We start from the raw sequence: 27,015 nt of genomic DNA, 5'->3' as shown, positions 1-27,015 counted from the left end.
ATTGAAGTTTTTTATACCGTTTATGAGTTTCTTACTCTCAAATTTGTTTAAAATGACTATTTTCTTAGTAATAGACGAAAAAAGCGAAAATTTACCGTTTTTTGATCTTCATTTGTTTATAACTATGTATATCATCAAAATCGGCTGCAGGAAATATATAGGTTATTATTATAGATGTCCATATTACTCAAAAAATTTCGTTTCGGCCTGGAGGGGCTTGTGTCACCAACGGGCTATTTTTTTCCTTATTTCTCTGAACTATCAGCTAGGCGTTGACCCCATAAGAAGTGTTATCTGCCTTAACTCATGGCTTATCAATTCCGATTTAAAAATGTGCTAAATCTGTTATTTAAAAGAAAATCTAGCTTTTATTATTAGGTACTTTAAGATATTTCAAGATTTCTTGTTTTCTGGACAAGAAATCTTGGTATTGACATAAAATTTCTTGTCTTGTCTTGAAATCTAAAATTACTTCTTGTCTTGAAACCAAGACAAGATCTTGAAATTTTCAAGAAGTTGCCGACCCCTAATCCGGAGCAAAACCGTGAGTAACTGGACTAAACATTATGTTACGGAAATGACCCAATCAATAAATAACCGTCTCTAAACAAATCAACATTTATAGATTATTGTTTTGGTTCTGCAGGAATCCAGTTATTGCACCTTGGAGAAATGCAACTCATAACTTAATGCAATAAAACGTGACGATTTGAGAAGTTACGTGTACACATCATTGACATTTTTAAGAAACATGAATAAACATAATAGCGAGGGAAAATCCTGGTGGGCTATAATAATATATGATTAGAAAATGTATGTGTTATATAGAAATCGAACGTCATAGAAAATGGCAAGAAATTTTTTTTTATTTAGCTAATGCCTCGACGACTAATGGCCATTGGCATGAAATGGTAAGAAATTATAATTATTAAATAAAGTGGATTTCGCCCAAAAAATATATTTATAAATAAAGTAAAGATATATTTATAATCTATATTTAATAAATATATAATATGTAGTCTATATTCACAGACGCAAAGAAAAATGAAAAAAAAAGTAATGGAATGTTACTAAAATATTAGTTATTTATGTTACAAGACCGGAATGTGGTGTTTGTTAGGTCGAGCCAAGCAGATTCCCTAGTAGCTTGGGGAGACCTGAAAAACACTAATTTTCGGTCGTGAAAAGTGACAAAAACCCTTTGTTAATAAATGCCTAAACGAAAATCTGCTACATCTGACAACAAAAGAGAGTGTAAATGAAATAATGAAGTCCAGAAAGTGGGGTTGGAAAAAATAGCTCCAGTATTGCAAATACTGTCCTAGAGTGGAATCCCCAAGGAAAAAGAAAAAGAGGTCGCTGAGAGAAGATCCATCATGGACTAGAAAAGAGGTCAAGGCAATTCTTGAAAGCCTAAGAGCTCTACGCTCCACTCAGGAATTCAAGAACTTTATATAAATTAAAAATCTAAAAATTTTGTTTAGAAATTAAAAAACTATCTATTTTGGTAAACAAAAATTTCAACAATGTTGTCTTTGGTTATCAAAACAGATAAATTAGAAGAACTTGTAGTAAACAATACGATAACTACACTTAGTCTAAGAGCTAGTGAACCCTCCGACTAACGGTCGTCCTGTAAGGCTAGAAATTTGTCTAGTGATAATTCATAGCACACCAAGGCTAAAAACCATGACCTGGCAGGCATCAGCCGTGCACGTGTATCTACCAGGTGAATCGAAAAGTACAAATTAGGGGGTAAAATAAACTTTCTCCTGTAAAGTTTAAATTTAAGTATGTGTTTGAGTAAGTCATTTAGAAGAAATGTGTACAATGACAGGCGATTCCGAAGAGCATAAGACCTTGCCAGGCGAGGGGAAAGATTAGGGGTTTTTCCTAAAATTATCTTTTTTGCATCGAACAAAGTTTTTTTAAGTTATTTGAATCATTCCAAACAGAAAAGGTCTAGTGATTTTTTTCTTAGGTTAATAGTTTTTGTTATAATATAAGCGATTAAAACTTTTGAAAATTGCGAAATCGGCCATTTTTAATCCTAAATCGGACATTTAACTAAAAATTTCAATGTTGCCACGGTAGGTAGATATTCTTTAAACATTGATTGATGAAATCCCGAATAGTTCTTTTGCAATACAATATCGAAAACCCCTTTGTTTTTTAATTGCTAATCAAGCGGGCGCGACATTGTAGTATAAATGAGGACATTTGAGTTTGCATAAATTCATTATCTCGAGAATGGGCAAATTTGAAGAGAAATCCTCAGACAGGTCGATTTTTATTTTTAAATTAGGACTTTTTGGCATATATATAATACTAGTGACGTCATCCATCTGGGCGTGATAACGTAATCGATGATTTTTTTAAATGAGAGTAGGGGTTGTGTGATTGCTCATTTGAAAGGTTATTTAATTCTCTATTCAGTAATATAAACCTTAACATAATTATTTATACAGGGTGTACACACAATTTCTTTCTTCCTTTTGCCTAAATTAATTAAATAAATTTTTTTTTGTACATCCTGTACAAATAATTAAGTTAATGTCTATATTACTGAATAGAAAATTAAATAACCTTTCAAATGAGCTATCAAACAACCCCTACGTCATCACGCCTAGACGGATGATGTCACTAGTATTATATATAGGCCAAAAAGTCCTAATTTAAGAATAAAAATTGACCTGTCTGAGGATTTCTCTTTAAATTTCCCCTTTCTCGAGATAATGAATTTATGCAAACTCAAACGTCCTCACTTATACTACAGTGTCGCGCCCGCTTGATTAACAATTAAAAAACAAAGGGGTTTTCGATATTGTATTGCAAAAAACTCTTCGGGATTTCATCAATCAATGTTTAAAGAATATCTACCTACCTTGGCAACATTGAAATTTTTAGTAAAATGTACGATTTAGGGTTAAAAATGGCCGATTTCGCAATTTTCAAAAATTTTAATCGCTTATATAACAAAAACTATTAACTTAAGAGAAAAATCACCAAAGACCTTTTCTGTTTGGAATGATTCAAAAAACCTAAAAAAACTTTGTTCGATGCAAAAAAAATTTTTTAGGAAAAACCCATAATCTTTCCCCTCGCCTTACGGCAAGGTCTTATGCTCTTCAGAATTGCCTGTCATTGTACACATTTCTTCTAAATGACTTACTCAAACACATACTTAAATTTAAACCTTACAGGAGAAAGTTTATTTTACCCCCTAAATTTGCACTTTTCGATTCACCTGGTAGATACACGTGCACGGCTGATGCCTGCCAGGTCATGGTTTTTAGCCTTGGTGTGCTATGAATTATCACTAGACAAATTTCTAGCCTTCCAGGACGACCGTTAGTAGGAGGGTTCACTAGCTCTTTTCATTAAGCAACATCACGTTATTAACGAATTTATCTTCATTACTTTTGATGGAAATACCGTCAGGTGCCCGTCATTAAGTGCCCAATAATTTCTATCATAAATATTTCATTTATTATATCAATATTAAGAGCAAACAGTAGCGATTAACAGGTAGCAACAAACGCGTTCCAAGATTGCGGCTCTAATTTTGAATATTTTATCGAGATATTTGGCACATATTCGTAATATAATAAAGAATGGCGGTACAGAGCCCAATTTCAGAAATATGTTAGTATGTGGAAATTACTCTATACCTAAATAAAATATTGAAAAAAGGAGCCTGTACCGCCATTAAGAAAGACAAAAAAAATAAACTTTTTTATCCCGCGCCTAGATTTTGCGTCACATTGGAACTACTAAAAATCGATTTTTTTATAACAAGAAATCGAACGTCACTGACTTGGCAACATTTCGCGCTTATGTATATACAAATTATTGGTTTTGATAGTATAAACGTCACTGTCAGTGTCGAATTACCGACGCACTGTTGCCTCACTTTTGAAAGTTCGCAGAACTTTCGCAATCTTGGACCGCGTTTGTTGCTACCTGTTGATCGCTACTGTGTGCTCTTAATAAAACCAGATACATGAGAATAGGTCTGGATCCCGCGTACCATAAAAAAGTTGATTAATAGCAAGCTGAAAATTTGTTAATAGCTTAAGGGTGTCAAGTCGGACAAACTTTGATATATTGGAACACTGGAACAGGGGAAGTTTTAATTGTGGAACAGTTTAAAAATTTATAACGTCAGACTATGAAAACGTCAGATGTATTTTGTCCGACAGAACTTCCAATTCATTTGTTACCCTTTCATTAAACTCTCATGCAAAAATCCGACTGCTATTACTAACCAACATGATTCCTGTCATTTGACATGTTCTTCGTGTTCCACTCATTAAAATGCCCAGTTGGTGATAGACACCAGTCTGATTTTTGCATGAGCGTTGAATGAAAGGGCAACAAATCAATTGGGTGTTCTGTCCGACAAAATACATCTGACGTTTTCGTAGTCTGACGTTCCAAATTTTTAACCTGTTCCACCATAAAACTTCCCCTGCTCCAGTGTTCCCATACATCAAAGTTTGTCCGACTAGACACCGTTAAGCTATTAACAAATTTTCAGCTTGCTATTAATCAACTTTTTTTTTCTTATGCGGGATCCAGGCCTAGAATACATGGAAGAAACAACATAATATATTATTATTTACTATTAACAACATGCAGATTGAAAATGTGGAAAATTTTACGTATTTTGGAAGTGTCGTAACAGAAGGCAGATGTACAGAAGATGATATTGGTATGAGGACACCAAAAGCTCAACAAACATTCAGCATGCTCAATCCTGTTTGGGGTCCGGCTAGTATATACAAAGACAAAGATCCGAATATTCCAGTCAAATGTCGTGTCTGTTCTACTATAGGGATGTAAAACCTGAAAAGCGACAAAAACCCTTACAGACAAACTGCAGGTCTTTGTTAATAAATGCCTACCAAGAATTGTTCGTATTTTCTGGCCTAAATTCATCATCATCATCATCATCATCATCATCATCATCATCATCATCATCATCATCATCATCATCATCATCATCATCATCATCATAAATAGCGCTACAGCTCTTCGTGAGTCTTTGCCGCGTTTACTATTGCCTTCTATGTTTGTCGGTCCTGTGCCACTAATTCCCATTGTCGCACTCCCATTTTCTCTAGATCTTCTTTGACTGCATCTCTCCACTTTTTTCTAGGCCGCCCTACAGACCTTCTTCCATCTGGCCTTTCCCAGAACACATTGTTTATAAGGCGACTGTCGTTACTGCGTATCTCATGACCTGCCCATCTGAGTCTATTGGCCTTTATATATCTGCTTTATCATGCTTTACTCGGTTTTAGAGTACAAAATGACCAAGTGTTGTAAAGTATTCTGAGACGCATTGTTGGAGAAGCTCCTCCTAGCGGCGCCGCTTGATACTATCGTATCTCGGTTAACAGAATCCTGACTCTTGGTCGAAATTTATTTTATTTATTTCGTCATTCCCCGTTAGAGGACAGTCTAACCACAATATACTGCAGATATTTTAATAGATGCAGTTCTTCTTCGTTTCGAGTTGATTCAATTCAGTCAGTCTACTTGCAATAGCCTCTTTGAAAAAGGGTAGAGACCCAGAAACACTGTGTCAGAGGATGGCAAGAGACTCGAATTGAATCAAAACGAAAACGATTATTTTCTTTTTCTTTATATATCTGACTAGATTTTCTTTTCCGAATAGAGACTCTAGCTCGTTATTGTATCTGCGCCTCCATTCGTTTGTCACGCTGTCTCTGCAAGGGCCATATATCATTCGAAGGATTTTACGTTCCCACACCAGCAATTTATTTACTACTCTTTTTGTTAGCGTCCATGTTTCGCTTCCATACGCGACTGCTGGTCGTATTATGGTCTTATATATCTGGATTTTTGCACCTCGTGAAAGAAGTTTTGACTTCATTAGATGTTGCATTCAGGGCCGTAACTACCATTGGGGCAACCGGGGCAGTGCCCCGGGGCCCCCGGCCAAGGGGGACCCCGCAGGTGCCCCTTTTTTGACCGTGCATAGAGTTTAACGAGGAAAATAAAAATATGTATTTTAAAAGCCGATCCTAACGAAGTATTTTCCAATGACACAATTTTAAAAAGACCTTACAGGGGCACCCTAGAATAGAACATAAAGTTTTAATTTTTACTGGAGAAATTAGTATTTTCGACCAAAATGCAATTGGAACAGAACCCTTAGAGCAGCGCCTTTAAGGCACCTTAAAACATTTAACACATTTAGACAGTACTCTACGAATGGCTCGTTTGGAAGATATAATCCAAAAACGCTGAGAAATTAGGTATTGAACAGTTTGAAGCCCGGCGTGTAGATATTGCAGATGAGTAGATTCAATAATCATATCAGTTAATTTACAACTGTTAGGAAGTAATGCCGGAAATTTGCGATCATACGAAATGGGCGCATTAGCTAGGCGACTACCTACACGTAGAATTCCCTTTGCATCGATAAAAGGTGAAAGCTTTCTTAAATTTTTTGGAAGCAGCTGTTTATCTTGGATAAAATTTATTAAAGTATTAAAAAAGATCTGCTGTGTTCGTTTAACAAAAACCAGTAAGGAGTTATGTTGCTCCAATAAACTTAAACAACCATATCGGTTTTTGGTTACATAATGGAAAAAACGAATAATGTAACACAAACATCGAACACACCTATTTAAAGACGAATGACGATCCAATAAAATATCTAAAAAATTATTGGGAATTTCAGCAATCAATGCGACAGTCCGCACTTCCAAATTTACATTAGTAGACTCCTTTGAATTAAGTTCAAAGAACGTTAGCGGATCAGATTGTAAGAAGGTTGGCCCCACCCACCATTTGGAACAGTTAATTAACTCAGAGGGTAAGCAACCCCTTGAACCAATGTCAGCAGGATTTTCTTCAGAAGGAACATAGTGCCAACATGAAGAAGTTACTCGATCCTGCACAAAAGCTACTCTATTGCTCACAAAAGTTTTCCACTGATGAGGGGAAGATTGTAACCAACGTAATGTAACAGCAGAATCAGAATAACAGTATATTTCCTTGATTTCTACTTTATCTTTAATAACAGAAGAAACAAAGGAGACTAGTCGAGCCACTAAAACCGCAGCAGACAATTCTAATCTGGGAATAGTAAGTCCCTTATTAATGGGTGCGACCTTAGATTTAGCTATAACAAAAGAAACAAAAGGTTGGCCTGAAGGTGATAAGCATCGAAAGTACAAGACAGCGCAGTAACCTTTCTCGCTAGCGTCACCAAAACAGTGAACTTCTAAGCGTAAAATATCGTCAATTAATAAACGACGAGGTAAATTTAATTTACTCAAATATGCTACATCATCAATGTATTTTTTCCACAAACGGATAATTTCTTTTGATGGAGCATCATCCCAACCAATCTTTTGAGTCCATATTCTTTGAATAAGGTGTTTAATTAGAAATGTTATTGGAGATAAAAATCCAAGAGGATCAAATATTTTTGCTAAATTGGACAAAAGATGACGTTTTGTACAAGAAGAGTCTAAAACTTGAACTTTAAAAGCAAATGTATCCGAAGAAGCGTCCCATTCCAACCCTAATACTTTAAGTGTTTTGGACGAAATATCATCATTAAATGTAAGAGGTTTTATTGCTAAATCTGATACAGCTAATCCTTTCAATAAATCGGGTACATTACTGGACCATTTTTTCAACTCAAAACCTCCTTTGGCAAGTAAGGCAATAAGTTCGTCTCTTAGTGCTAAGGCATTTTCGAAACTAGGACAGGAAGAAACGATATCATCAACGTAGGTTCCAGTTTTAAGTGCCTCGGCTGCTAGAGGAAACGAATCCCCGTCATCATTAGCCAACTGATGTAGACATCTAATAGCAAGATAAGGAGAACAAGAGAGACCATAAACAACTCTGTTGATACGAAGATCTCGAACAGGTTCAGAATTATTAGAACGCCAAAGTACTCTTTGATAATCTGTTTGAGTAGGATTAATTAAAATTTGCCTATACATTTTAGAAATATCGGCCGTAATTACATAACCATGCAATCGAAAATTAATCAAAATTGTACAGATGTCAGTCTGAAGCTTAGGACCAGTGAATAATTTGTCATTGAGTGAGGGTTGATTTGGAAGATGCCCGGAACCATTAAAAACGACCCTTAATTTACTTGTTAGACTTTCAGGTCTTAAAACACAATGATGCGATAAATAGTAAACATAAGGTGAATCGAAGTTATTCAATGGGACAGGTTCCATGTGACCTAGCTCAACAAATTCCTTCATAAAGGTGCGGTATTGGTCATAAAGTTCAGGAGATTTTTGAAGCCTTCTTTCTAATGAATAAAACCTACTAAGAGCAAGTGATCTAATATTAGGAAAGACAGGATTTTCTTCCTTAAAAGGTAGATCTACTACAAAGCGTCCTGATTGTTCACGCGTATAAGTATTCATAAACATATTTTCCACTTTAGCGTCATCAGGAGCTAAGCAAAAAACTTCAGGGACTGCTTCTAATTCCCAGAATTTCTTTATTTGCTGATCCAAAGAAACCGTATCTTCAACTTGGCAAAATAAAGAAGTAAGAGTAGGTGCCTTTGAAATATTTACTTTTCCCATAAGCACATAGCCAAATATAGTATTAATTGCATCAGGTTCATCTTGATTGCCGTAAATACGTCCATCCAAAAGAATTGTAGAGAATACATCAGCTCCTAAAAGAATGTCTATGGATCCTCTACGAAAGAAGTTATCATCTGCTAACTTTAAATTAGCAATATGGGGCCAAGTACTAACTTCTAAATTACATAAAGGCTGATCCTCACATATTTTTGTCAAGACTAACGCATCGGTTGTCAAAATAGGAGAAGATTTACGTACTGGTTTAAAAGAAATGGTAACCCCACCTAAATTAGTGTTCGACTGCATAGAACCTAATCCTTGGATGTTAGCTGAAGTTTTCATGGGACGTAAACCTAAACGCCTAAGGGTCTTTTGACAGATGAAGGACGTCATGCTTCCCGAATCTAACAGACACCTAACAGGTTGGTAGTTACCGTGACAATCAAGCACCCCAATTTTTTTGGAAAAAGTTATTCAAAAATTTTACAAAGAAAAATTGACGATACTTTTGCATAATTATTTATTACTAATAAATGCATTTTTTATTCACTTTTTTAAACCATGTTGAAAATGTAGCTCATGCTCTTTCATTTGACACCTGTGGAATGGTTCTAAGGTCATTTTCTTTTACTTATGTTATTGCTAAAAAAATGCTCTCTGGGATAAACAATCTAAATAAAATTTAAACAATTGAATGAATCGCTTTGAAATTTTTATCACATATTAAGCACCAAAGAACCCTTATTTGACAAAAATTTCAAAGCTGTACACTAACAGTTATTGCGAAAATAATTTTTTTTGCAATTCCGACCTTTTTTCGCAATTATATTAACAATAAATGAGTATATCAAACTTTGTAAAACGTCATTTTAAAGCTTTTTCCATAATCTCGAAGATATTTGTACTAAAAAAAAACCATAAGTTTTCCTGTTTTCCATTGATTTGAAAAAACCATTTTTTGACACTTAATTGTTTATAAATAAAAATGGCCGCCAGATCCTAAGCAGGAAATAGTTACAATTTGCTCTTATAGGTATTACCTGTCGAAAAAACGCTTCAGTACCCTGGCTGTTCAAATGTCATGGAAAAAACCTTATTACCCTGGACTAGTAGGTATTTTAAAAATGTCCCAAGTCGGCGCAAAGATTAAAACTGCCCGATATAAAATATACCAGCTCAGCTCATGGGATATTAATTGTTACTATCAAATAATTTTACATCTAAATGGAAAAAAATAGAATAACTTTATTAAATAGAATGTATAAATCACTCCTTATTAGTTAAGGTTTATTTTTTGTTTCAACTGTTAAAAACACAGAAGAAAACTTTAAACAAGATTACCTTACAAACGGCAACCTATTTTTATTTTAAAATGGTTAAAAAGCTGAACCTTTACCATAATACATAGAAGATAAATTAGATATAATTAAAAAAAAACGTAATTGCTTTTGACTACATGAGCAGTGGCGTAGCAGATACCCAAGCAGTCAATATGTCTCAAACATCTAACCATTTATTTATCCTATGTATCAGTAGCGAAATCGATTCCACGGCCAACATTTCCAACCAAGAGAAACTGTTTCTTAAATTCGCAAAGAACTCAAAATGTGTGTACAATATTGAAGGAATGGGTATTGAGGGTAGGATGTTTTTCCATGTTAATAATATTATGTTAATAATATTTCCCTAATCTATAATTCCAAGATAAAATTATTATTATACCTACTAAGGGGGAACTAATACCCACCTGTTAATCTTTGAGCCGACCTGGGGTTTTTAAAATGTACCTGGGGTATCATAAAGGACTAAAGGATTATAGCGAGCTGATATGGGAATACCCCATATTTCTTGAGTGTTAACCCAGTCTACCACTAAAGCAGCAACCACTCAGAGAATTAGTCTTCCCACCGCCAGAAAAAAACCCAGTACCCTCTGCTCGATGACATATACCGGAAAGATATCAACAAAAATAGCAAAACACATAAAAAAGAAAGTACTAACACCATCTTTCAGAATAAACAACAACTTAGGCAAATACATTCAGAACAAGAGCCAAAAGAAAACGCAATTAGAGAGTCTTGTATAGAAACTTATATGTGGTGACTGCCCAAAAACTTACATCGGTCAAACTGGCTGAAACTCTAATAAAGGTATAGCAGAACACAAAAGGACTTTCAATAATAGAAAAACAGATTCTACGTACGCACTTAACCTTCTGGATCATAATCATTCTTTTAATGAACAGTTTCAAATTCTCCATATTCAAAATAAAGGTCTTAAGCTATCCTTATTAAAATCTAGGGAAATTAATAAATTCAAAAATAATAAAAAATATGACAAAAATATTTTTAAGAAACGCTTTTCTTTAGTTACGTTATGCTTCATAAATAAACAATAAAGGTTCAAATTTTTTGCCGATTCCGACTACTTTTCATGTTTGTACATTATATGTTTTATACATATTTTAATAAATATGACGATATATTTTAGTGTTTGAGAATTATAAGAATAAAAAGTAAAAAATAAAAAAATATGAAAAAATATTTTTAAGAAACGCTTTTCTTTAGTTACGAGTGACTAAAATTAAACATATTATAAAAAAATCAACTAAAAAGCCAAAAATAAAAAAAATGAAAAAATCTAACACATTCGTCAAAGAAAAGCGTGGCGCATCTTCATAGAATAAACGGTTTTCGCACCACGCTTTTCTTTAACGAATGTGTTACATATTTTTCAATTTTTTTTTATTTTGGGTTTTTGGCTAATTTTTTTATAATATATGTTTAATTTTAGTCACTCGTAACTAAATAAAAGCGTTTCTTAAAAATATTTTTTTCATATTTTTTTATTTTTTACTTTTTAGTCTTACACTTTTTAAACATTAAAATATATCGTCATGTTTATTAAAATACTATGTATAAAACATATGATGTATAAACATGAAAAGTAGTCGGAATCGGCAAAAAATTTAAAACTTGTTGTTTATTTATGAAGCATAACGTAAACAATTAACGTAAAAAGTGAAATTATATATAGTTCATATAATTAGCTACAATCTGTAAAAGTTTTAAGTTTCTTCATTGTAAAAAACAAGAGAATTTAAGCATTTTCCATTAAAATCGTTTTTTATTTAAACAATTAATAAACAAAAAGATTTTTTATTGATTATTCGTGTATTGTTCCCGCGAATGCATATGTCTGCAAATTTTTAGTCATTTGCATTGAAGAAAACTCAGTCAAATTGACGTCCAAAGATTTGACCCAAACGACTGAACTAACGAAAAGCGTTTAATTAATTAATACGACAAAACGCATTTTAATGTTAATTGTAGCACAAAACGTCTCTACCGGTGGTTTTTCTAAGACTACGATAAAAACACAAATTTTTTAAATTCGAGTTTTGGTTGAAGTTTTGTTTCGTATCGTATTGAAATTTGACACGAATAAACGCCGATTTATATATAAACAGATATATGAGCGTTCAAAATTTGAAACTTTATTGTTTATTTATGAAGCATAACGTAAACAATTAAAATAAAAAGTGACATTATGTATAGATCATATCATTAGCTACAATCCGTAAAAGTTTCAAGTTTCTACATTGTAAAAAACTAGAGAATTTAAGCATTTTCCATTAAAATCGTTTTTTTATTTAAACAATTAATAAACATAAATTTTTTTTCTTGACTATTCGTGTATTGTTCCCGCGAATGCACCTGTCTGCAAATTTTCATTCATTTGCATTGAAGAAAAGTAAGTCAAATTAACGTCTAAAGATTTGATGGAAATTATTAAAGTAAAGAAAAGCGTTTAAAAATAAAATTCTGAATGATGAACTTAAGACAAAAAGGTCCACACTTCTTAACATACTCAGTTAAAGACTATAAAGTGTAGACACACAGTGAAATGCAGCACTTGAGGAAGGCACTCTGCCGAAACAGCTGTAGTGACATTCTTGTAACAAATTTTGTGGAAGTATTGAAAACAAAAGTGTTTTATAGAAATATTGTTTTAAAGTAGGTAAAATTGTGGCTTATTCTCAGTAAAAATATTACATTGAATTAAAATTCCACAAGAAAATAGCTTCCACAAGAACAATCAATTAATTTAAATGAACAGTTAAAAATATTTGCTGATCCTGTATAAATAATTATGTTAATGTTTGTATAGGTACTAAAACGACCAAGAATAAGACTAAACCTACTTTTATGAAAATGAAATCATTTCTTTGCAATAATCATTACAGTTTAGAATTAAGACCAAGAATGGTTAAGCAGTTTGTTTGGTCTGTACTTTTGTATGGTGCAGAGGTAAGGACACTAAAAGTATCGACTATGAACATAATTGAGGCATTTGAAAGTGAATTCATATACGGGTGCTGAAGATACCTTGGACAGCAAGAACAACTAATGAGGGCCACCAAAAATAGAGAACTACTTTAAAGACTGTTAAACACCATAAAATTTTTATCTGATCCTTAAATGCAAAATAGAGGGCCGTAGAAGTGTAGGAAGAAAACAATATTGGTTAAAAAACATTCATGAATCGACTCTGATATCAAATGCAGGACAATCATTATTCCATACTGCAGAAGATCGAGAAGCCTTTGCAATGGTGATCGCCAACGTCCAGATCATTCTGATTACGCACGTGAAGAAGAATGTTTGTATCACTTATTAGAGAATTGAATAACTTTTCAAATGAGGTAGCACACGATCCCTATTATTATATGACAAAAAATCTTTATTTAAAAATAAAAATCGACCTTTGTTCCGGATTTGTCTCAAAGGCACCTATTCTGGACAAACTGAATTTATTCCATAATTTTGTCCCTCACTATAAGGGTCTTAGTAAATAAGTATGAAAAATTTTAAGGGCTAATTCTACATGAAAAATTAATACCAGTTTGCTCCATAAACATATGTCCGCAAATGCTTAGTTTGGAGATACGGGGTGTTGAAATTTTTATTTCAAACTGCCAATTTATTTATTGCTCTAAGACCAGTTGAGCTATGAAAATGAAATTTGGTGAGTTTTAGGAGGTAGTTATTACGAATTTTTTGACATACAATTTAGAATTTTGTATTCATCATTGGCGCGCCTACGGGAAATGGTCTGAATTATTTTAAAGAAAAAAATAGTACGCCACTGAGATATTTCGAATTAGAAATTATTTTTAAATTCCACGTCTAATTTATGATAAAAAACCTCTCTTGCCTTTTTTTCATATGATGCACCGTTTTTATGCAGAAAAATAAAACATCTGGCGCGTATTTTTCATTTCTTAATACATCATCAAGAACTATCCAATATAATAATACTAAACTAGAACAATAACAGAAAATATTACTAATAAGATTTCAACTAGGTGCAAAGCTGCAAGAAATGTTTAAAATGATCTCCTTTACAGATAACAGAAAAATTTTATATTCATTATCGGCGCGCATACGGGTAATGGTCTGAATTTTTTGAAGAAAAAAATAGTACGCCACTGAGATATGTCAAACTAAAAATAATTTGTGAATTCCTCGTTCAATTTACGATAAAAAATCTTTCTTTCCTTTTTTTTCATACGAGGCGCCGTTTTTATACAAAAAAATAAAACATCTTAACGCTTACCAAGTATTTGAGGTAGTTTCCATATGCATAGAAACTAAGTTCAAATACTTTGTAAACGTTAAGATGTTTAATTTTTTTGCATAAAAACGGCGCCGCATATGAAAAAAAGGCAAGAAAGATTTTTTGTCATCAATTGAACGAGGAATTCAAAAATGATTTTTAGTTTGACATACCTCAGAGGCGTACTATTTTTTTCTTCAAAAAATTCAGACCATTACCCGTACGCGCGCCAATGATGAATATAAAATTCTTCTGTTACCTGTAAAGGAGATCATTTCAAACATTTCTTGCAGCTTTGCACCTAGTTGAAATGGTATTAGTAATATTTTCTGTTATTGTTCTAGTTTAGTATTATTATATTGGATAGTTTTTGATGATGTATTAAGAAATGAAAAATATGCGCCAAGATGTTTTATTTTTCTGCATAAAAACGGTGCATCATATGAAAAAAAGGCAAGAGATGTTTTTTATCATAAATTAGACGTGAAATTTAAAAATAATTTCTAATTCGAAATATCTCAGTGGCCTACTATTTTTTTCTTTAAAATAATTCAGACCATTGCCCGTAGGCGCGCCAATGATGAATACAAAATTCTTAATTGTATGTCATAAAATTCGTAATAACTACCTCCTAAAACTCACCAAATTTCATTTTCATAGCTCAACTGGTCTTAGAGCAATAAATAAATTGGCAGTTTGAAATAAAAATTTCAACACCCCGTATCTCCGAAACTAAGCATTTGCGGACATATGTTTATAGAGCAAACTGGCATTAATTTTTCATGTAGAATTAGTCATTAAAATTTTTCATACTTATTTACTAACACCCTGTATATGTATACGTCTTAAATTTTATTCATCCACAATAAGGCCGTATAATAATCTAATTTAGAAGACAATGGTAATCACCAAAATAAAAAACATTATTGAATAATTAACCCAAGAAAAATATAACTTCCCTTATATGAAATTATATTCAAAACATAAAATAATCGTATTTGCAAAGTGCGTTGACACCAATGTAGCTGCCAAATAAATTGTATAAAAATTTAGGAAACAGTTGTCAGTGTTTTATTTTTAATTTAGAAATGGCTTAACATTTATAAACAATGTAATACTGTAACGACTACATTTTCTACAAATCAAAGAGAATAACTACTAAGTAATATAACTACCAATAGACAGTAATTTGATATTTTCATCCTTATACATAGATATCTTAAGTGACAGATATCCAAACACCCAAAAATTATTATATATTGAAAATAAGTTGTACAATTATCATCATCAATGGTGTTACAATTCTTCGTGAGTTCTTTGCCGCGTTTACTATTGCCTTCCATGTTTCCACTATTTGCCATTGTCTCACTCCCATTTTCTCTAGATCTTCTTTGACTGCATCTTTCCACCTTTTTCTAGGCCGTTCTACAGACCTTCTCCCATCTGGCCTTTCCCAAAACACATTGTTTATAAGGCGATTGTCGTTACTGCGTAACACCGTCCTGCTCATCTGAGGCTATTGGGCTTTATATCGCCGCCGCCTACGAAAAGTATAACTCCGAAAAATGCCGTTAAGAGTAGAACTTTCAATGAACGCCACGAAAAATATTATTTTCGATTATATGATTGTGAAAATTATAATCCCTAATTAAGTGTTAGCGAAAAAATTTATTTTTTGAGGAGTATCGGAAAAAAACATCATTTCTGTTTGTGGGTCCACGAAAATTATAATTAGTAAAAAGTTCTCAAAAATAATTGTTTTCGTCGGCAGAAACAGAAACAGAAAGGAAAATAATTGTTTTCGTCGGTATCTATTATGAACTAAATCTTTTCATTATAAATATTTTAGGAGTTATAATCTTCGCGGACACGCATATAAAAAAATTGTAATCGCCAATACTTATCAAAGAGTTATTATTTTCACTGGAAATGTATTAGGAATCACATTAATCATAGGTACCAGCGATATATCTGCCTAGATTTTCCTTTCCAAAGAGCGACTCTAACTCGTACTACATTGTCTCTAACTTGTACAATTATACAGGCTAGCAAAATAAAACACAATCAAAATTTAAATGAGATTGAAAAAAAATTACAGGGGTAAATCAATTAAAAATGTGTTGGTGTAAATACCTCTGTGGGCAACACACTCTTGGATGCGCCAGGACTCGCTTCTGATTAGGTGGTCTATATGCTCCTAGGGAATTTTGTTCTATGTCCTAATTAGCTCTTCCCGAAATATTCCCAGTTTCAGGACGATGCTCTACATTAAGAAGTCTCTATTTCATCATGTACCAAACGTGTTCAATTGGGGATAAATCTGGAGATCTCTGGGGCCAGAGCAAAAGGTTGACTCCAACCTGTTCAAAGAGGTCCATGGTGACTCTCGCAATGTGTGGCCTTGCGTTATGCTGCTGAAAAATTGGATGTTGGACCGTCTGATAGTAGGGTATGTGGTTCCAGAACTTCTTCTATGTATACGTGAGCTGTCATGTTTCCTCTGACGAAGATTAGAGGTGATCTTGAACCATAAGAGTTCGTAAACCACATCGCAACCCCTCCAGTGTGGTGCACGTTCCGTTCGACAAAAACCTGTGAATTTCGTCTTTCACCACGTCGCCTTCTGCCGTTGCCTCGGCCTTCATGCATCTCCAAACAGAATCGAGATTGATCTCTGAAGACAATTACATTCCATTCCTAGTCCAAAGCCAATCGTTCTCTGCGTCAATTATGACAATTACGTCGCTGCCCAGGGGTAAGATATAGCATCCAGTGTGACCGAAATGAAACAACCCAAAACTGCGAATTCGGTGATAAATTGTTCGCATAGGAATTGATCTTCCATATTCAACAAACCATTGATTTGCAATAGACTTGGTAGTGAAGAAGCAGTCTCTTAAAACGATCAACCTTAGGTGTCAATCTTGACGTTCTGTTGTTTTTCGGCGCCTTCCTATGCCCCTAGATCTTCGTGATCGGCCTTCTTGACGCCATTCTCGTATTCTCGATAACATCTTAACACAGTAGCTATATTTCTGTAAACCTTATTCGCAATATCCCAAAAATAAAGTTCAGCTTCTCTAGACCAACCATCCGCCTCGTATCAAACTCGTACTTTAAGCATTTTAAACAACTTAACAATAAAAAAGGAATGCCCAGACTGATATCGCTGAAATTCTAACCATTTATTGTTTTTGCCAAGAAAAGCTTTTATATTTATCAAATTTTATTAAAAAACAAGCTGAAAATGCGAACATTATCATAACGAAAACTTTGTTTATTTACTAAATTCATAATATGGAAAATCGCTATTATGAAGAGTGATTTAGAATTAAAAATTATGTTTTAGTGATATCATTCTAATTTAAATGTTGTGAACTATAAAGATACTTTACTCGAAATTCATATTTTTTATATACCTCGTACAAAATTAATAAAATTTGATATATGATGGTGGCAAACTGACTGTATACATACACAACACTAATATGACCAGTGCTAACATATGGTTCAGAAACTTGTTAACTTACACAGAATGACCAAGAACTGCTCAAACGTTTTGAGCGAAAAATACTAAGACGAATATATGGAGGCATAAAAGAATAAGGTTTGTGGCGCAGGCGTTACAACTTTGAGTTGTATAGAAGTTTTGGAGAACCTGACGTAAAATTCATTAAGGTAGCACACCTTAGATGGATAGGTCATGTAATCAGACGAGAAGATGCCATAGAAAATTTTTTGACCGAAGAGGGCCGAAAGGACAACGAACAAGAGGAAGACCGAGACTTAGGTACCAAGACAACCTAGAAAATGATTAGAAATCTATTGGAATTAGAGCATGGAGAAGAGTTGCCAGAGACAGGGGCGAATGGAGGATTGTTCTGAAGAAGGCTTTGGCTCATAAAGAGCTGTAACGCTACTGATGATGATGATGATATGATGGTTGCATCATAAATCTTAGACCATGAAGAGCTTTTTATGAAGAATAACTTTTCTTCGTCAAATTAAAAATACAAGAGTTATAAAAATGAAAATGGTGTTGGTATCTATAATTTGAGAAAGATCTTCAAATATTTCTTTCCATGAGAAGGATGAATTGCATGTATCAGAACATAATTTTTTATTCCAAACAATATTTCATAATAACAGTGAAATACATAAAGATACTTTTTACTGATGAAGTGTAGTAAAGTGTTTTGAATTGTGAACAATAGATGGAAATGGAACAGTTTATTATTTATTATTAAAGGGGAGGCCGTATACTCGTACAAACCTTTTTAAAGTTGTTAATACATTATTGCTTTCAAAATATACTCAAATTGTATTTTTAAACATCTTATACATTTTATATAATAATTAAATTCACTATAAAATGTCATTTATATTTTATTGATAGCTAATTTAAAATTTAGTTTGACATTCACGAAGTGTCAAACTTAAATGTAAATTCATAACCTATGCTTTGCTTAACAAATTCAGATTAAAACTAGCCTACTTACTAGCAACGATTTCAGATGACGTTTAGTGTGTCGGCAGAAAATAAAAGGATTGTGACGTCATATTTTAGACTTTGAGGTCGGTTATCTCGAAGATGGTTAGAGATATCGAAATAGCGTTTTCAGATTTGGATTCAGAAGACAAAACTACATATGAATCCATCGGTAAATCGGCTCTAGGTATTGGAGGAGCGGCAACGCACGTACGAACAGACGTTGCGAATTTATAAACGAAAAGTTTTCGTTGATATGATTTAAATTCGTTTTCTGTCACTTAGTATATAAACGTAAACGAAATCACAAAAAAAAAAGAATCAACTATTTTCAATGGGAAATAAGCCACAATTTTACCAAAAAAAATGATTTTATTAACGTTTCGAAGCCCAAATCGGGATTCGTTGTCAAAATACAAAAAAAAATTGTAGTATTTTGTATTTTGACAACGAAACCCGATTTGGGCTTCGAAACGTTAATAAAATCATTTTTTTGGTAAAATTGTGGCTTATTTCCCATTGAAAATAGTTTATTATAAAAATGCCACAAGGAAATAGTTTCAGAACAACATTAAAAAAACAGAAAAAACTAACTTATGAGCTGAGTCAATAAAGATATAATTGGAAACAACGTACCAATGTTAACATAACATTGTTAAGTAGAAATTTTGAGTAACAACTTCAAATAAGTTCTAAGAAGCAACATCCATCCTGTAAAATATATTTAATAAGAACAATGACCTCGTTGATAAAACTGTAATTTTTCTGGATTTATCTTGTGTAGAGTTAACAAATTTTAGGTGAATGTGTAATGAGATTATTCGGTAACATATATTATTTAAAGATTAAAATAGTTAATAGTACCTAATTAAAATGAAAATAAACATCACTACTTTGTCAATTGAATCTAACAGTTAATAACACAGTGACACATAATATTAGAGGCATTAGTATGATATAATACGAAATTATATTCGATTTTTGCCACCTGCCTCATACTTTCTATATACATATATTAGCCTAGGAAAATAAGTTTTTTCAGGTATCATAAATAGCCTGGTAATTAATGACTTTTTCACTTAAGGGGATGGGTACGAACTTTCGGCTTCAATGCTATTTAAATGGGATTCATGTTTGTTTCGAATCCTGCGAAAACTAAGTATTTTTGAAAAATTTAAACGCAAAATGAAAAATTACGTTATTACCGAGGGCCGAAAGTCCCTGAAAACTTCTATGTTTATTTTAATAAGTTACAGGGGTGAAAAGTGAAAACTAAGAGAAAATTTAGTGTGATTTTTAATTTCAAATATCTCATTCAAAAGAAACTTTTTATTCATTCTAAGGGACTTTTGGCCCTCGGTAATAAAGTAAACTTTCATTCTGCGTTTAAATTGTTCAAAAATACTTCTTATTAGTTTTCTCAGGATTCGAAAATAATGATTACATTTAAAATATATTAAAAATTTTGACAGGCGTCAAAATGTTCCTTTCCTCTTAATATATACATATAGTAAGAAAACCTAAACCCATATATTTTCTGCAGAAGTTTCGACATTGTTTAATTATTAACATGTTAGTGCGAAAAATTCGATTTTTTCAAATTTCCGCTTACTTTTAAAACCGTATCTATTTATATTTTTATCATTGTATAATAATAGTTATTTATGAAACAGTTCGTGAAGTATGCTTTCTGCAAACGCACGCGATACTTAGAGCACGAGCGACAACGGAGCGAGTGCTATACATCACGTAAGTTCGCAAAAAGTACTTCACGCACAGTTTCATACAATATTTTATCTACTCTACGATAAACAAATAAAAAAACTGTAACTCTTCGTCACTGGAATTCATTTCTATTCTACAATTTTTAGAACTTTGACATTTAAAAATCCTAACTTCTTTCAAACCACAAAACTGTCAAAACTTTTGTTGTAATTTATTGCTCAAATGTCATCACCATGACAACGCGAGTTAAGGATATTTGATTATAACGACAGAGATAGCTATACAGTGCATGTCTATTCTTAATTTAGATATACTTTAGATATACTTTCCAGTTTACCTCACCTTTGCAGTGTACGTCAACATAACAAGAAAAGTTAGGTTATGTAGAGATGTTGGTCGTGGACATAAATATGCAGCATATTGTTTCATTTTATTTATTATTGTTTTGTTAATTCTTTTTATTTTTGATTAAAGTTCTGTGTTAAAGGTTTTGACTGATTTTTTATGTTTTATAATGTTAATCAAAATTAATTGATAAACCCATGATATAAATTCAGACTAAAACAAGACATAAGTAATTTTTTGCACGGCTAGCTTTGATCCCAATAACAATTATTGTGGATCGCTCGTTATGCAAGTGTGCGAAAAAGTAAACCCCATTTAAAATACATTGTTACTTCACGCACACTTTAAATCCTTCACGCACTGCTATCTATAATGACAGTTTTCACAAACTAAAAACTTATACATAATATGAGATAGAGTAGATTAATAACTATTTTGGTTATTCTAAGGGACTTTTGGCCCTCGGTAATAATGTAATCTTTCATTCTGCGTTTAAATTTTTCAAAAACATTTATTAGTTTTCTGAGGATTAAAAAAAATGAATGCTTTTTAAAAGCATTGGTTTGAAATTTTGCGCCTACGCTCTTAAAAATAATTATTAATTCGGGAAAATTAAAACTGATCAATGTTACTCAATAAGCATTAATTCTACATAAAATGAAACGTGAAAGCCTAAATGTGTCTGAATTTGGGCCACAGACCTTATAGGCTACTGATTATGTTCAAAATAAGGAAGCTAAAAGGAACTACAACGTTAACGGGATTTTATTGTCTCTTATGGTCAATGGACCTCTAAATTTGAAAAAACCGCGGAGTGCTACCATTTAAATGGGTGCGTTTTTGAGAAAGGGGTGAATTAGTCCCGAGGCACAGGTGAATTAGGGTGAGTTCTATGCGCTTTTGTTACAAACAAGTCAACAGGGAAATTGTTCCTGGTTAGATTTACTATCGAAATATCACATTTTAAAGTCAAAAATATTTTTTTTACAAAAATATATTCAAAAGAAAAGGAAGAAAATAACACGAAAGAAAGCAATTTTGTTTTTTGCCCCATAACTCTTTTTCATAGGGATATAGGTATAGGCATTGCTTTAGCGAAAAATGACTTCCATCCTTCCCCTTTAAAATGGAGTTTGGTAAAAGTCTCCAGGATTTATAGTTTTCAAAATTCGCCGCTCACAACATTTTTGGGCCATTTTCCCATTATTTCGCAAACATTGTTCTGTAAGTTTTTTCTACGCATTTATAGGTATATACAATGGTACATTTAGTAGAAAGAGATGTCAATCACCTTTAAACTGGTCTATTTTATAAGGTTATACGGCTCTTTTTAAACAAGTTATGCTTTTTCAAGGTTTTATACTTTTAATAATTTTTGATATTTTTAATGATTATTTCATTCATAGGAGATTCTGACCAATAGAAAGCTACAGAAATCTAAATTAAATTGATAATTTTTGATAATTTCCCGTCGTCAAGTATATTACGTCAGATGCCCTTCGTTGCTATGAAAAAATACATTCAGTGACATTAATGACAATTAATGTTTTAAAATTTATAAAAGTGATGACTTTTAACCGTAAAATATTTATAACAACTGTGTGTTTAATTGTACTAATTTGTACTTACATAAATAAATTACAATAAAATTTTGGTTTTTAACAGTTTTATTCATGAAATAATCGCAACAAATTGCACTCGATCTCTAAAATTAATATATAATTTTTGCCCTCGTGACACTTTTGACATAATTTCACTCGCCTTCGGTTCGTGAAATTGTCAAAGTGTCACTCGGGAAAAATTCAATAATTTTAGAGCTCTTGTGCAATTACTACTGATAATTTTTTAAATTTCTCATTTTGACTTTTTTCTTGTACATTTAAGTATATACATTGTGGAATAAAAAACTTGCCTTCTTTAATTTAAAATGGTGTATTGCAAAAAATTCTAGGACTATTTCTAAACAATATATCCGTAGCATATCCAAGTGTATCCGTAATTTGAGAAAAAATTAATTTTTTTTTAAATTTTTTCAATTAGAAGAATTTAATTGCATATTATAACATAATTTTTAATTCCAAATAACTTTTCTTAATAACACTTCTCGATATTGTGAAATATAAAGGTACTTTACTCTTGAGCGAAATTCATACTTTTTAACATACCTCGTACACTATTGATACAATTTTATATCTGATGATTGCATCTTAGGTTTTAGACTATGCAGAGCATTTTATAAGATTTAATTTTTTTTGATAAAGTTAATAATAAAAAAGTTTTCCATATGGTTCCAACTTAGTGGGACGTATTACATGTGTATATGTCACATTTTTGAAAAATATCTTGTTTAAAAATGGTCCAAGAATTTTTTACAATACACCATTTTAAAGTAAAGAAAATAAGCTTTTTCTATGGATGCTGAACAATGTGCAACTTCTCTCACTACTTACATACATTCAAAACGAACAATTTCTCAGGCAGTGAGAAAAGTCGGCCATTGCAGTGAGAAATATTTTTTCTCACGGGTTCACCGCCGGTTTACATACATATGATTGCCATTTCCATGGTAACATGCACAATACAAACACAATTATTTTTGTCAAATAAAATGTGTTGACACTTGTCAAAACTTATCAAAAATTACCTTTTATAAGAATGTTCAACTGTGAATTATAATGTTAAATAAATAAAGTATATAAATATTAAGAATATTAAATACCTATGTGTATATACAGTGTGTCCACGGATGGGGTGCCCAAGAGGAAAAACTTTTTTATTGTCAATTTTAGCGAAAAATGTAATTCTTCATAAAAAGATTTGCTTGTTTTAAAACGCCATAAAACGAAATAAAATTCAAAACCTGCTTAATTTTGTAGCCAATTTTGTGTAAATCCCTATAAATTTTTGCATAAAGTTCGAAATCATAACAATAATCTAGTGTTGTCAAGCTACAATGTAGGTTAGTAATTGTCATCTCCGATTTGCGAATTGTCATTTTTTTCGACAATTTTAAGCGTTCAACAAAGAATTTATCTTGTGAACTGTCATTATTGATCAATATTTTGATTAGCGTTGTCGAAAAAAAAAAAAAAATGACAATTCGCAAATTATTTATCGGAGTTGACAGTTACCAAGCTACATTGTAGCTTAGCAACACTAGATAATTGTTATGATTTCGAACTTAGTGCAAAAATTTATAGAGATTTATATAAAATTGGCTACAAAATTAAGCCGGTTTTGAAAAACTTGAATTTAATTTCGTTTTATGGGGTTTCAGAAGAAGCAAAACTTTTTATAAAGAATGACATTTTTCGTTAAAATTGAAAATAAAAAAGTTTTTCCTCTTGGGCACCCCATCCGTGGACACACTGTATGTATTTTATTTCAATTTAGGCATATAATATACCTATATTAATTAATTTTGAAGTTTTAACTCTTGACAAAAACGCATCCATAGAAAAGGTACAGTGTACAACACGAGAGAAAATGACATATTTCTCTCTCGCTTGGTTTGCGGCACTCGCCTCGTGCCTCGGCTCGTGCCAACAAACTTCTGCGCTCGTGAGAAATATGTCTTTTTTCTCTCTTGTTGTACAATATACTATTCTTTTTTATTGTACAATTTATACACTTAAGTATACAATAAAAAAGTTATAATGAGAAATTTAAAAATAATTGTAAAATATATCAAAAATCATTAAAAGTATAAAACTTTGAACAACCATATCGTGCTTAAAATAGTCATAAAGTCTTCTACAGTAGACCATTTTAAAGGTAATTGACTTTTCTTCCTATTAAATGCAACATTGCGTATACCTAAAGCCACGTAGAAAAAAGTTACAGAATAATGTTTGAGAAGTAACAAGGAAAATGGGCCAAAATCGCTGTGAGTGGTGAACTTTGAAAAATCATATTTTGAAAACTATAAATCATAGAGACTTCTATCAAACGTCATTTTAAAGACGAAGGATGAAAGTTCTTTTTCTGTAAAGCAATGTCTATACCTATATCCCAGTGGAAAAAAGTTATGGGGCAAAAAACAAAATTGCTATCTTTCGTGTTTTTTTCTAGCTTTTCTTTTGAATATATTTTTGTAAAAATAAATATTTTTGACTTTAAAATGTGACGTTTCGATAGTAAATTTAACCTAGAAAAATTTTCCTGTAGACGTGTTTGTACCAAAAGTGCATGAAACTCACCCTATTTCGCCCTGTGCCTAGGGACTAATTCACCCCTTTCTCAAAAACGCACCACTTTAAATGGTAGCACTCCTCGGGTTTTTCATATTTAGAGGTCCATTGACTATATGAAACAATAAAACTCCGTTAACGTTGTAGTTCCTTTCTAAAATACATAATTAATAGCCTATTATAGAAAAATATAGAAATCCTTACCATCAAATTTAAAACATTAAATAAATTCTCCATGTACGAAACATAAAAGAAAATTTTACTACACATACAAAACCAATGTAATAATTTATATCGACTACCATAAAACATTGAATATCAAATAATGTAAAATGAAGTTCAAATGCACACTGCAATATTTACTCTTCGCACATAGCTAGAAAAATAAAAATAAAAGATAATCAGAAATTACCTAATCTGACTGTATTTTATTGACACGTACAGTTAAAAAATGTTTGATAGCAAAATTACTCACGACATTCCGGGAAAGCTCAATCATTATTCACTATTACCATTTTAGAATTTAGTTCTGGTGTTTCTTTTTATAGAAAGCGATGTGACTTGCAAGTGTAATAAACCTACATGAAATTAAGATTAATATGAAATAAAAAAACTTTAATTTTTAAGAATAAAAATTCATTTTTATTCCTAGTCTAGTTTTCTCACACTCCAATTTTTTCTTTTAGTGTATTTCTTTGTGTCTGTAATTATTTTCATTTATTACTAGGAAGTGGTAAGAATCAGCATTTGCAACTAGATCCGACCTGACATCTTAAATTGTTCTCCACTTTTTTGAAATCAAAATCTGGACTATTTGGTTACCTTCAGTTGAGCCTGGCATTACCCATGTTCCATGATCCTCTTTTTAAGTGTGTACTCATCAGATATAAATCTGTCTGTTGCTGCTGCTAGGTTACACACCATTCTACCGTCATTATTAGTAATTGTGTGGAGTATTTCTTTCCAGATACGTTTTTGTTTATTCCTCCTTTCCCATCATTGCTTTAAAATCTTCTATAACTCGTTTTTTTAAATAGAAGGAGTAATTCAAATGTAGCGCGCCGTAATGCTTGTTTGTAATTGGTCCAACTGCAGGCAAGTTTACTCCACTAAATTATGAAATTTTGACAATATTGACATTTATGACATTTTGACACTATTGGCATTTAAAATTAATTAAGTTATAAAAAGTTTAATTCAGTTATATCGACGATTTTTTGTGTTTTCTGCTTTATTCCTTTAATTTTTAGATTTTTAGTCTGCATTTATATAAAAAAAAACAGTTGTTTTTAGAACTCTTTACCGATGTATTAGTATAATAATATAATATTTATGGATTAACGTCGAAGGCCGACATGATCAACCAAAAAGAAGATGAATCTGGTGATTCTTCTAGTTACATTATCTGTGTTTTGTGTTTACTCCTCCTATTTAAAAACGAGGTATAGTTACGGTGACCATATGTACTTATTTAAGTAGGACAGTACTTATTTTTAAATATTGTCCTAATGTACTTTAAAACCTTTCTAAGGACACGCAAATGTACTTATTTTTTCTAAAAAATGAATATTTTTTATCTTTTACTACTTTTAAACAAATTTCTTTGTATACTGTTCCATGTATTGCAGCTTTTGTGTCTTGATGGTTTCCAATATTTCCATTCTTTTGTTGAATCTTCTCATGACTTCGTTGTTTGTTATAGGCTCGGTCCATGCTATCTTCAGGTACCTTCACCCACAGTTCAAATGCTTCCAAATTTTTAGTAGTCGACGCGTTAATTGACCATGCTTCTATCCCGTAAAGCAGAGTCGAGAAAATATAACACCTTGCCAGCCTAACTCTCAAGTCTTAATTATTTCAATTGGAAAAAGTATTGCTGTTTCAATTGCCGTTTTGACCTACTTAATTATTTCAGTTCTCTTGCACAAACAACTTTTCTCATTTTATTGAAGTTTGTTCTTGTCTTCTCTATTCAAACTTTGATTTCTTTGGAGTAATCGTTTGTGTGATTAATTATTGTGCCAAGATAGTTGTAGTTTTCAGC

The 27,015-nt window shown here is 32.1% G+C and overlaps 1 protein-coding gene across 2 annotated transcripts in view; it reads right to left on the bottom strand.

The window, feature by feature from the left end:
• LOC114329647 (fizzy-related protein homolog) overlaps positions 1–27,015 on the bottom strand; it is a 206,961-nt gene that overhangs the window by 77,770 nt on the left and 102,176 nt on the right. Inside the window, exon 1 of one of the 2 annotated variants that reach the window (XM_028278826.2) lies at positions 25,176–25,322. The exons of the other annotated variant lie outside the window; for it this stretch is intronic. Coding sequence (XP_028134627.1) covers positions 25,176–25,283 — 108 coding nt within the window. The 5' untranslated portion in view covers positions 25,284–25,322. Of the gene's footprint in view, positions 1–25,175; positions 25,323–27,015 lie in introns of those variants that run through there. 2 annotated transcript variants of the gene reach the window in all.

This window comes from Diabrotica virgifera, chromosome 7 (assembly GCF_917563875.1).
Source record: "Diabrotica virgifera virgifera chromosome 7, PGI_DIABVI_V3a".
Lineage (NCBI taxonomy): Eukaryota > Metazoa > Arthropoda > Insecta > Coleoptera > Chrysomelidae > Diabrotica > Diabrotica virgifera.
The sequence above is the reverse complement of the archived record's forward strand: the minus strand, read 5'-3'. Positions and strand labels throughout refer to the sequence as shown.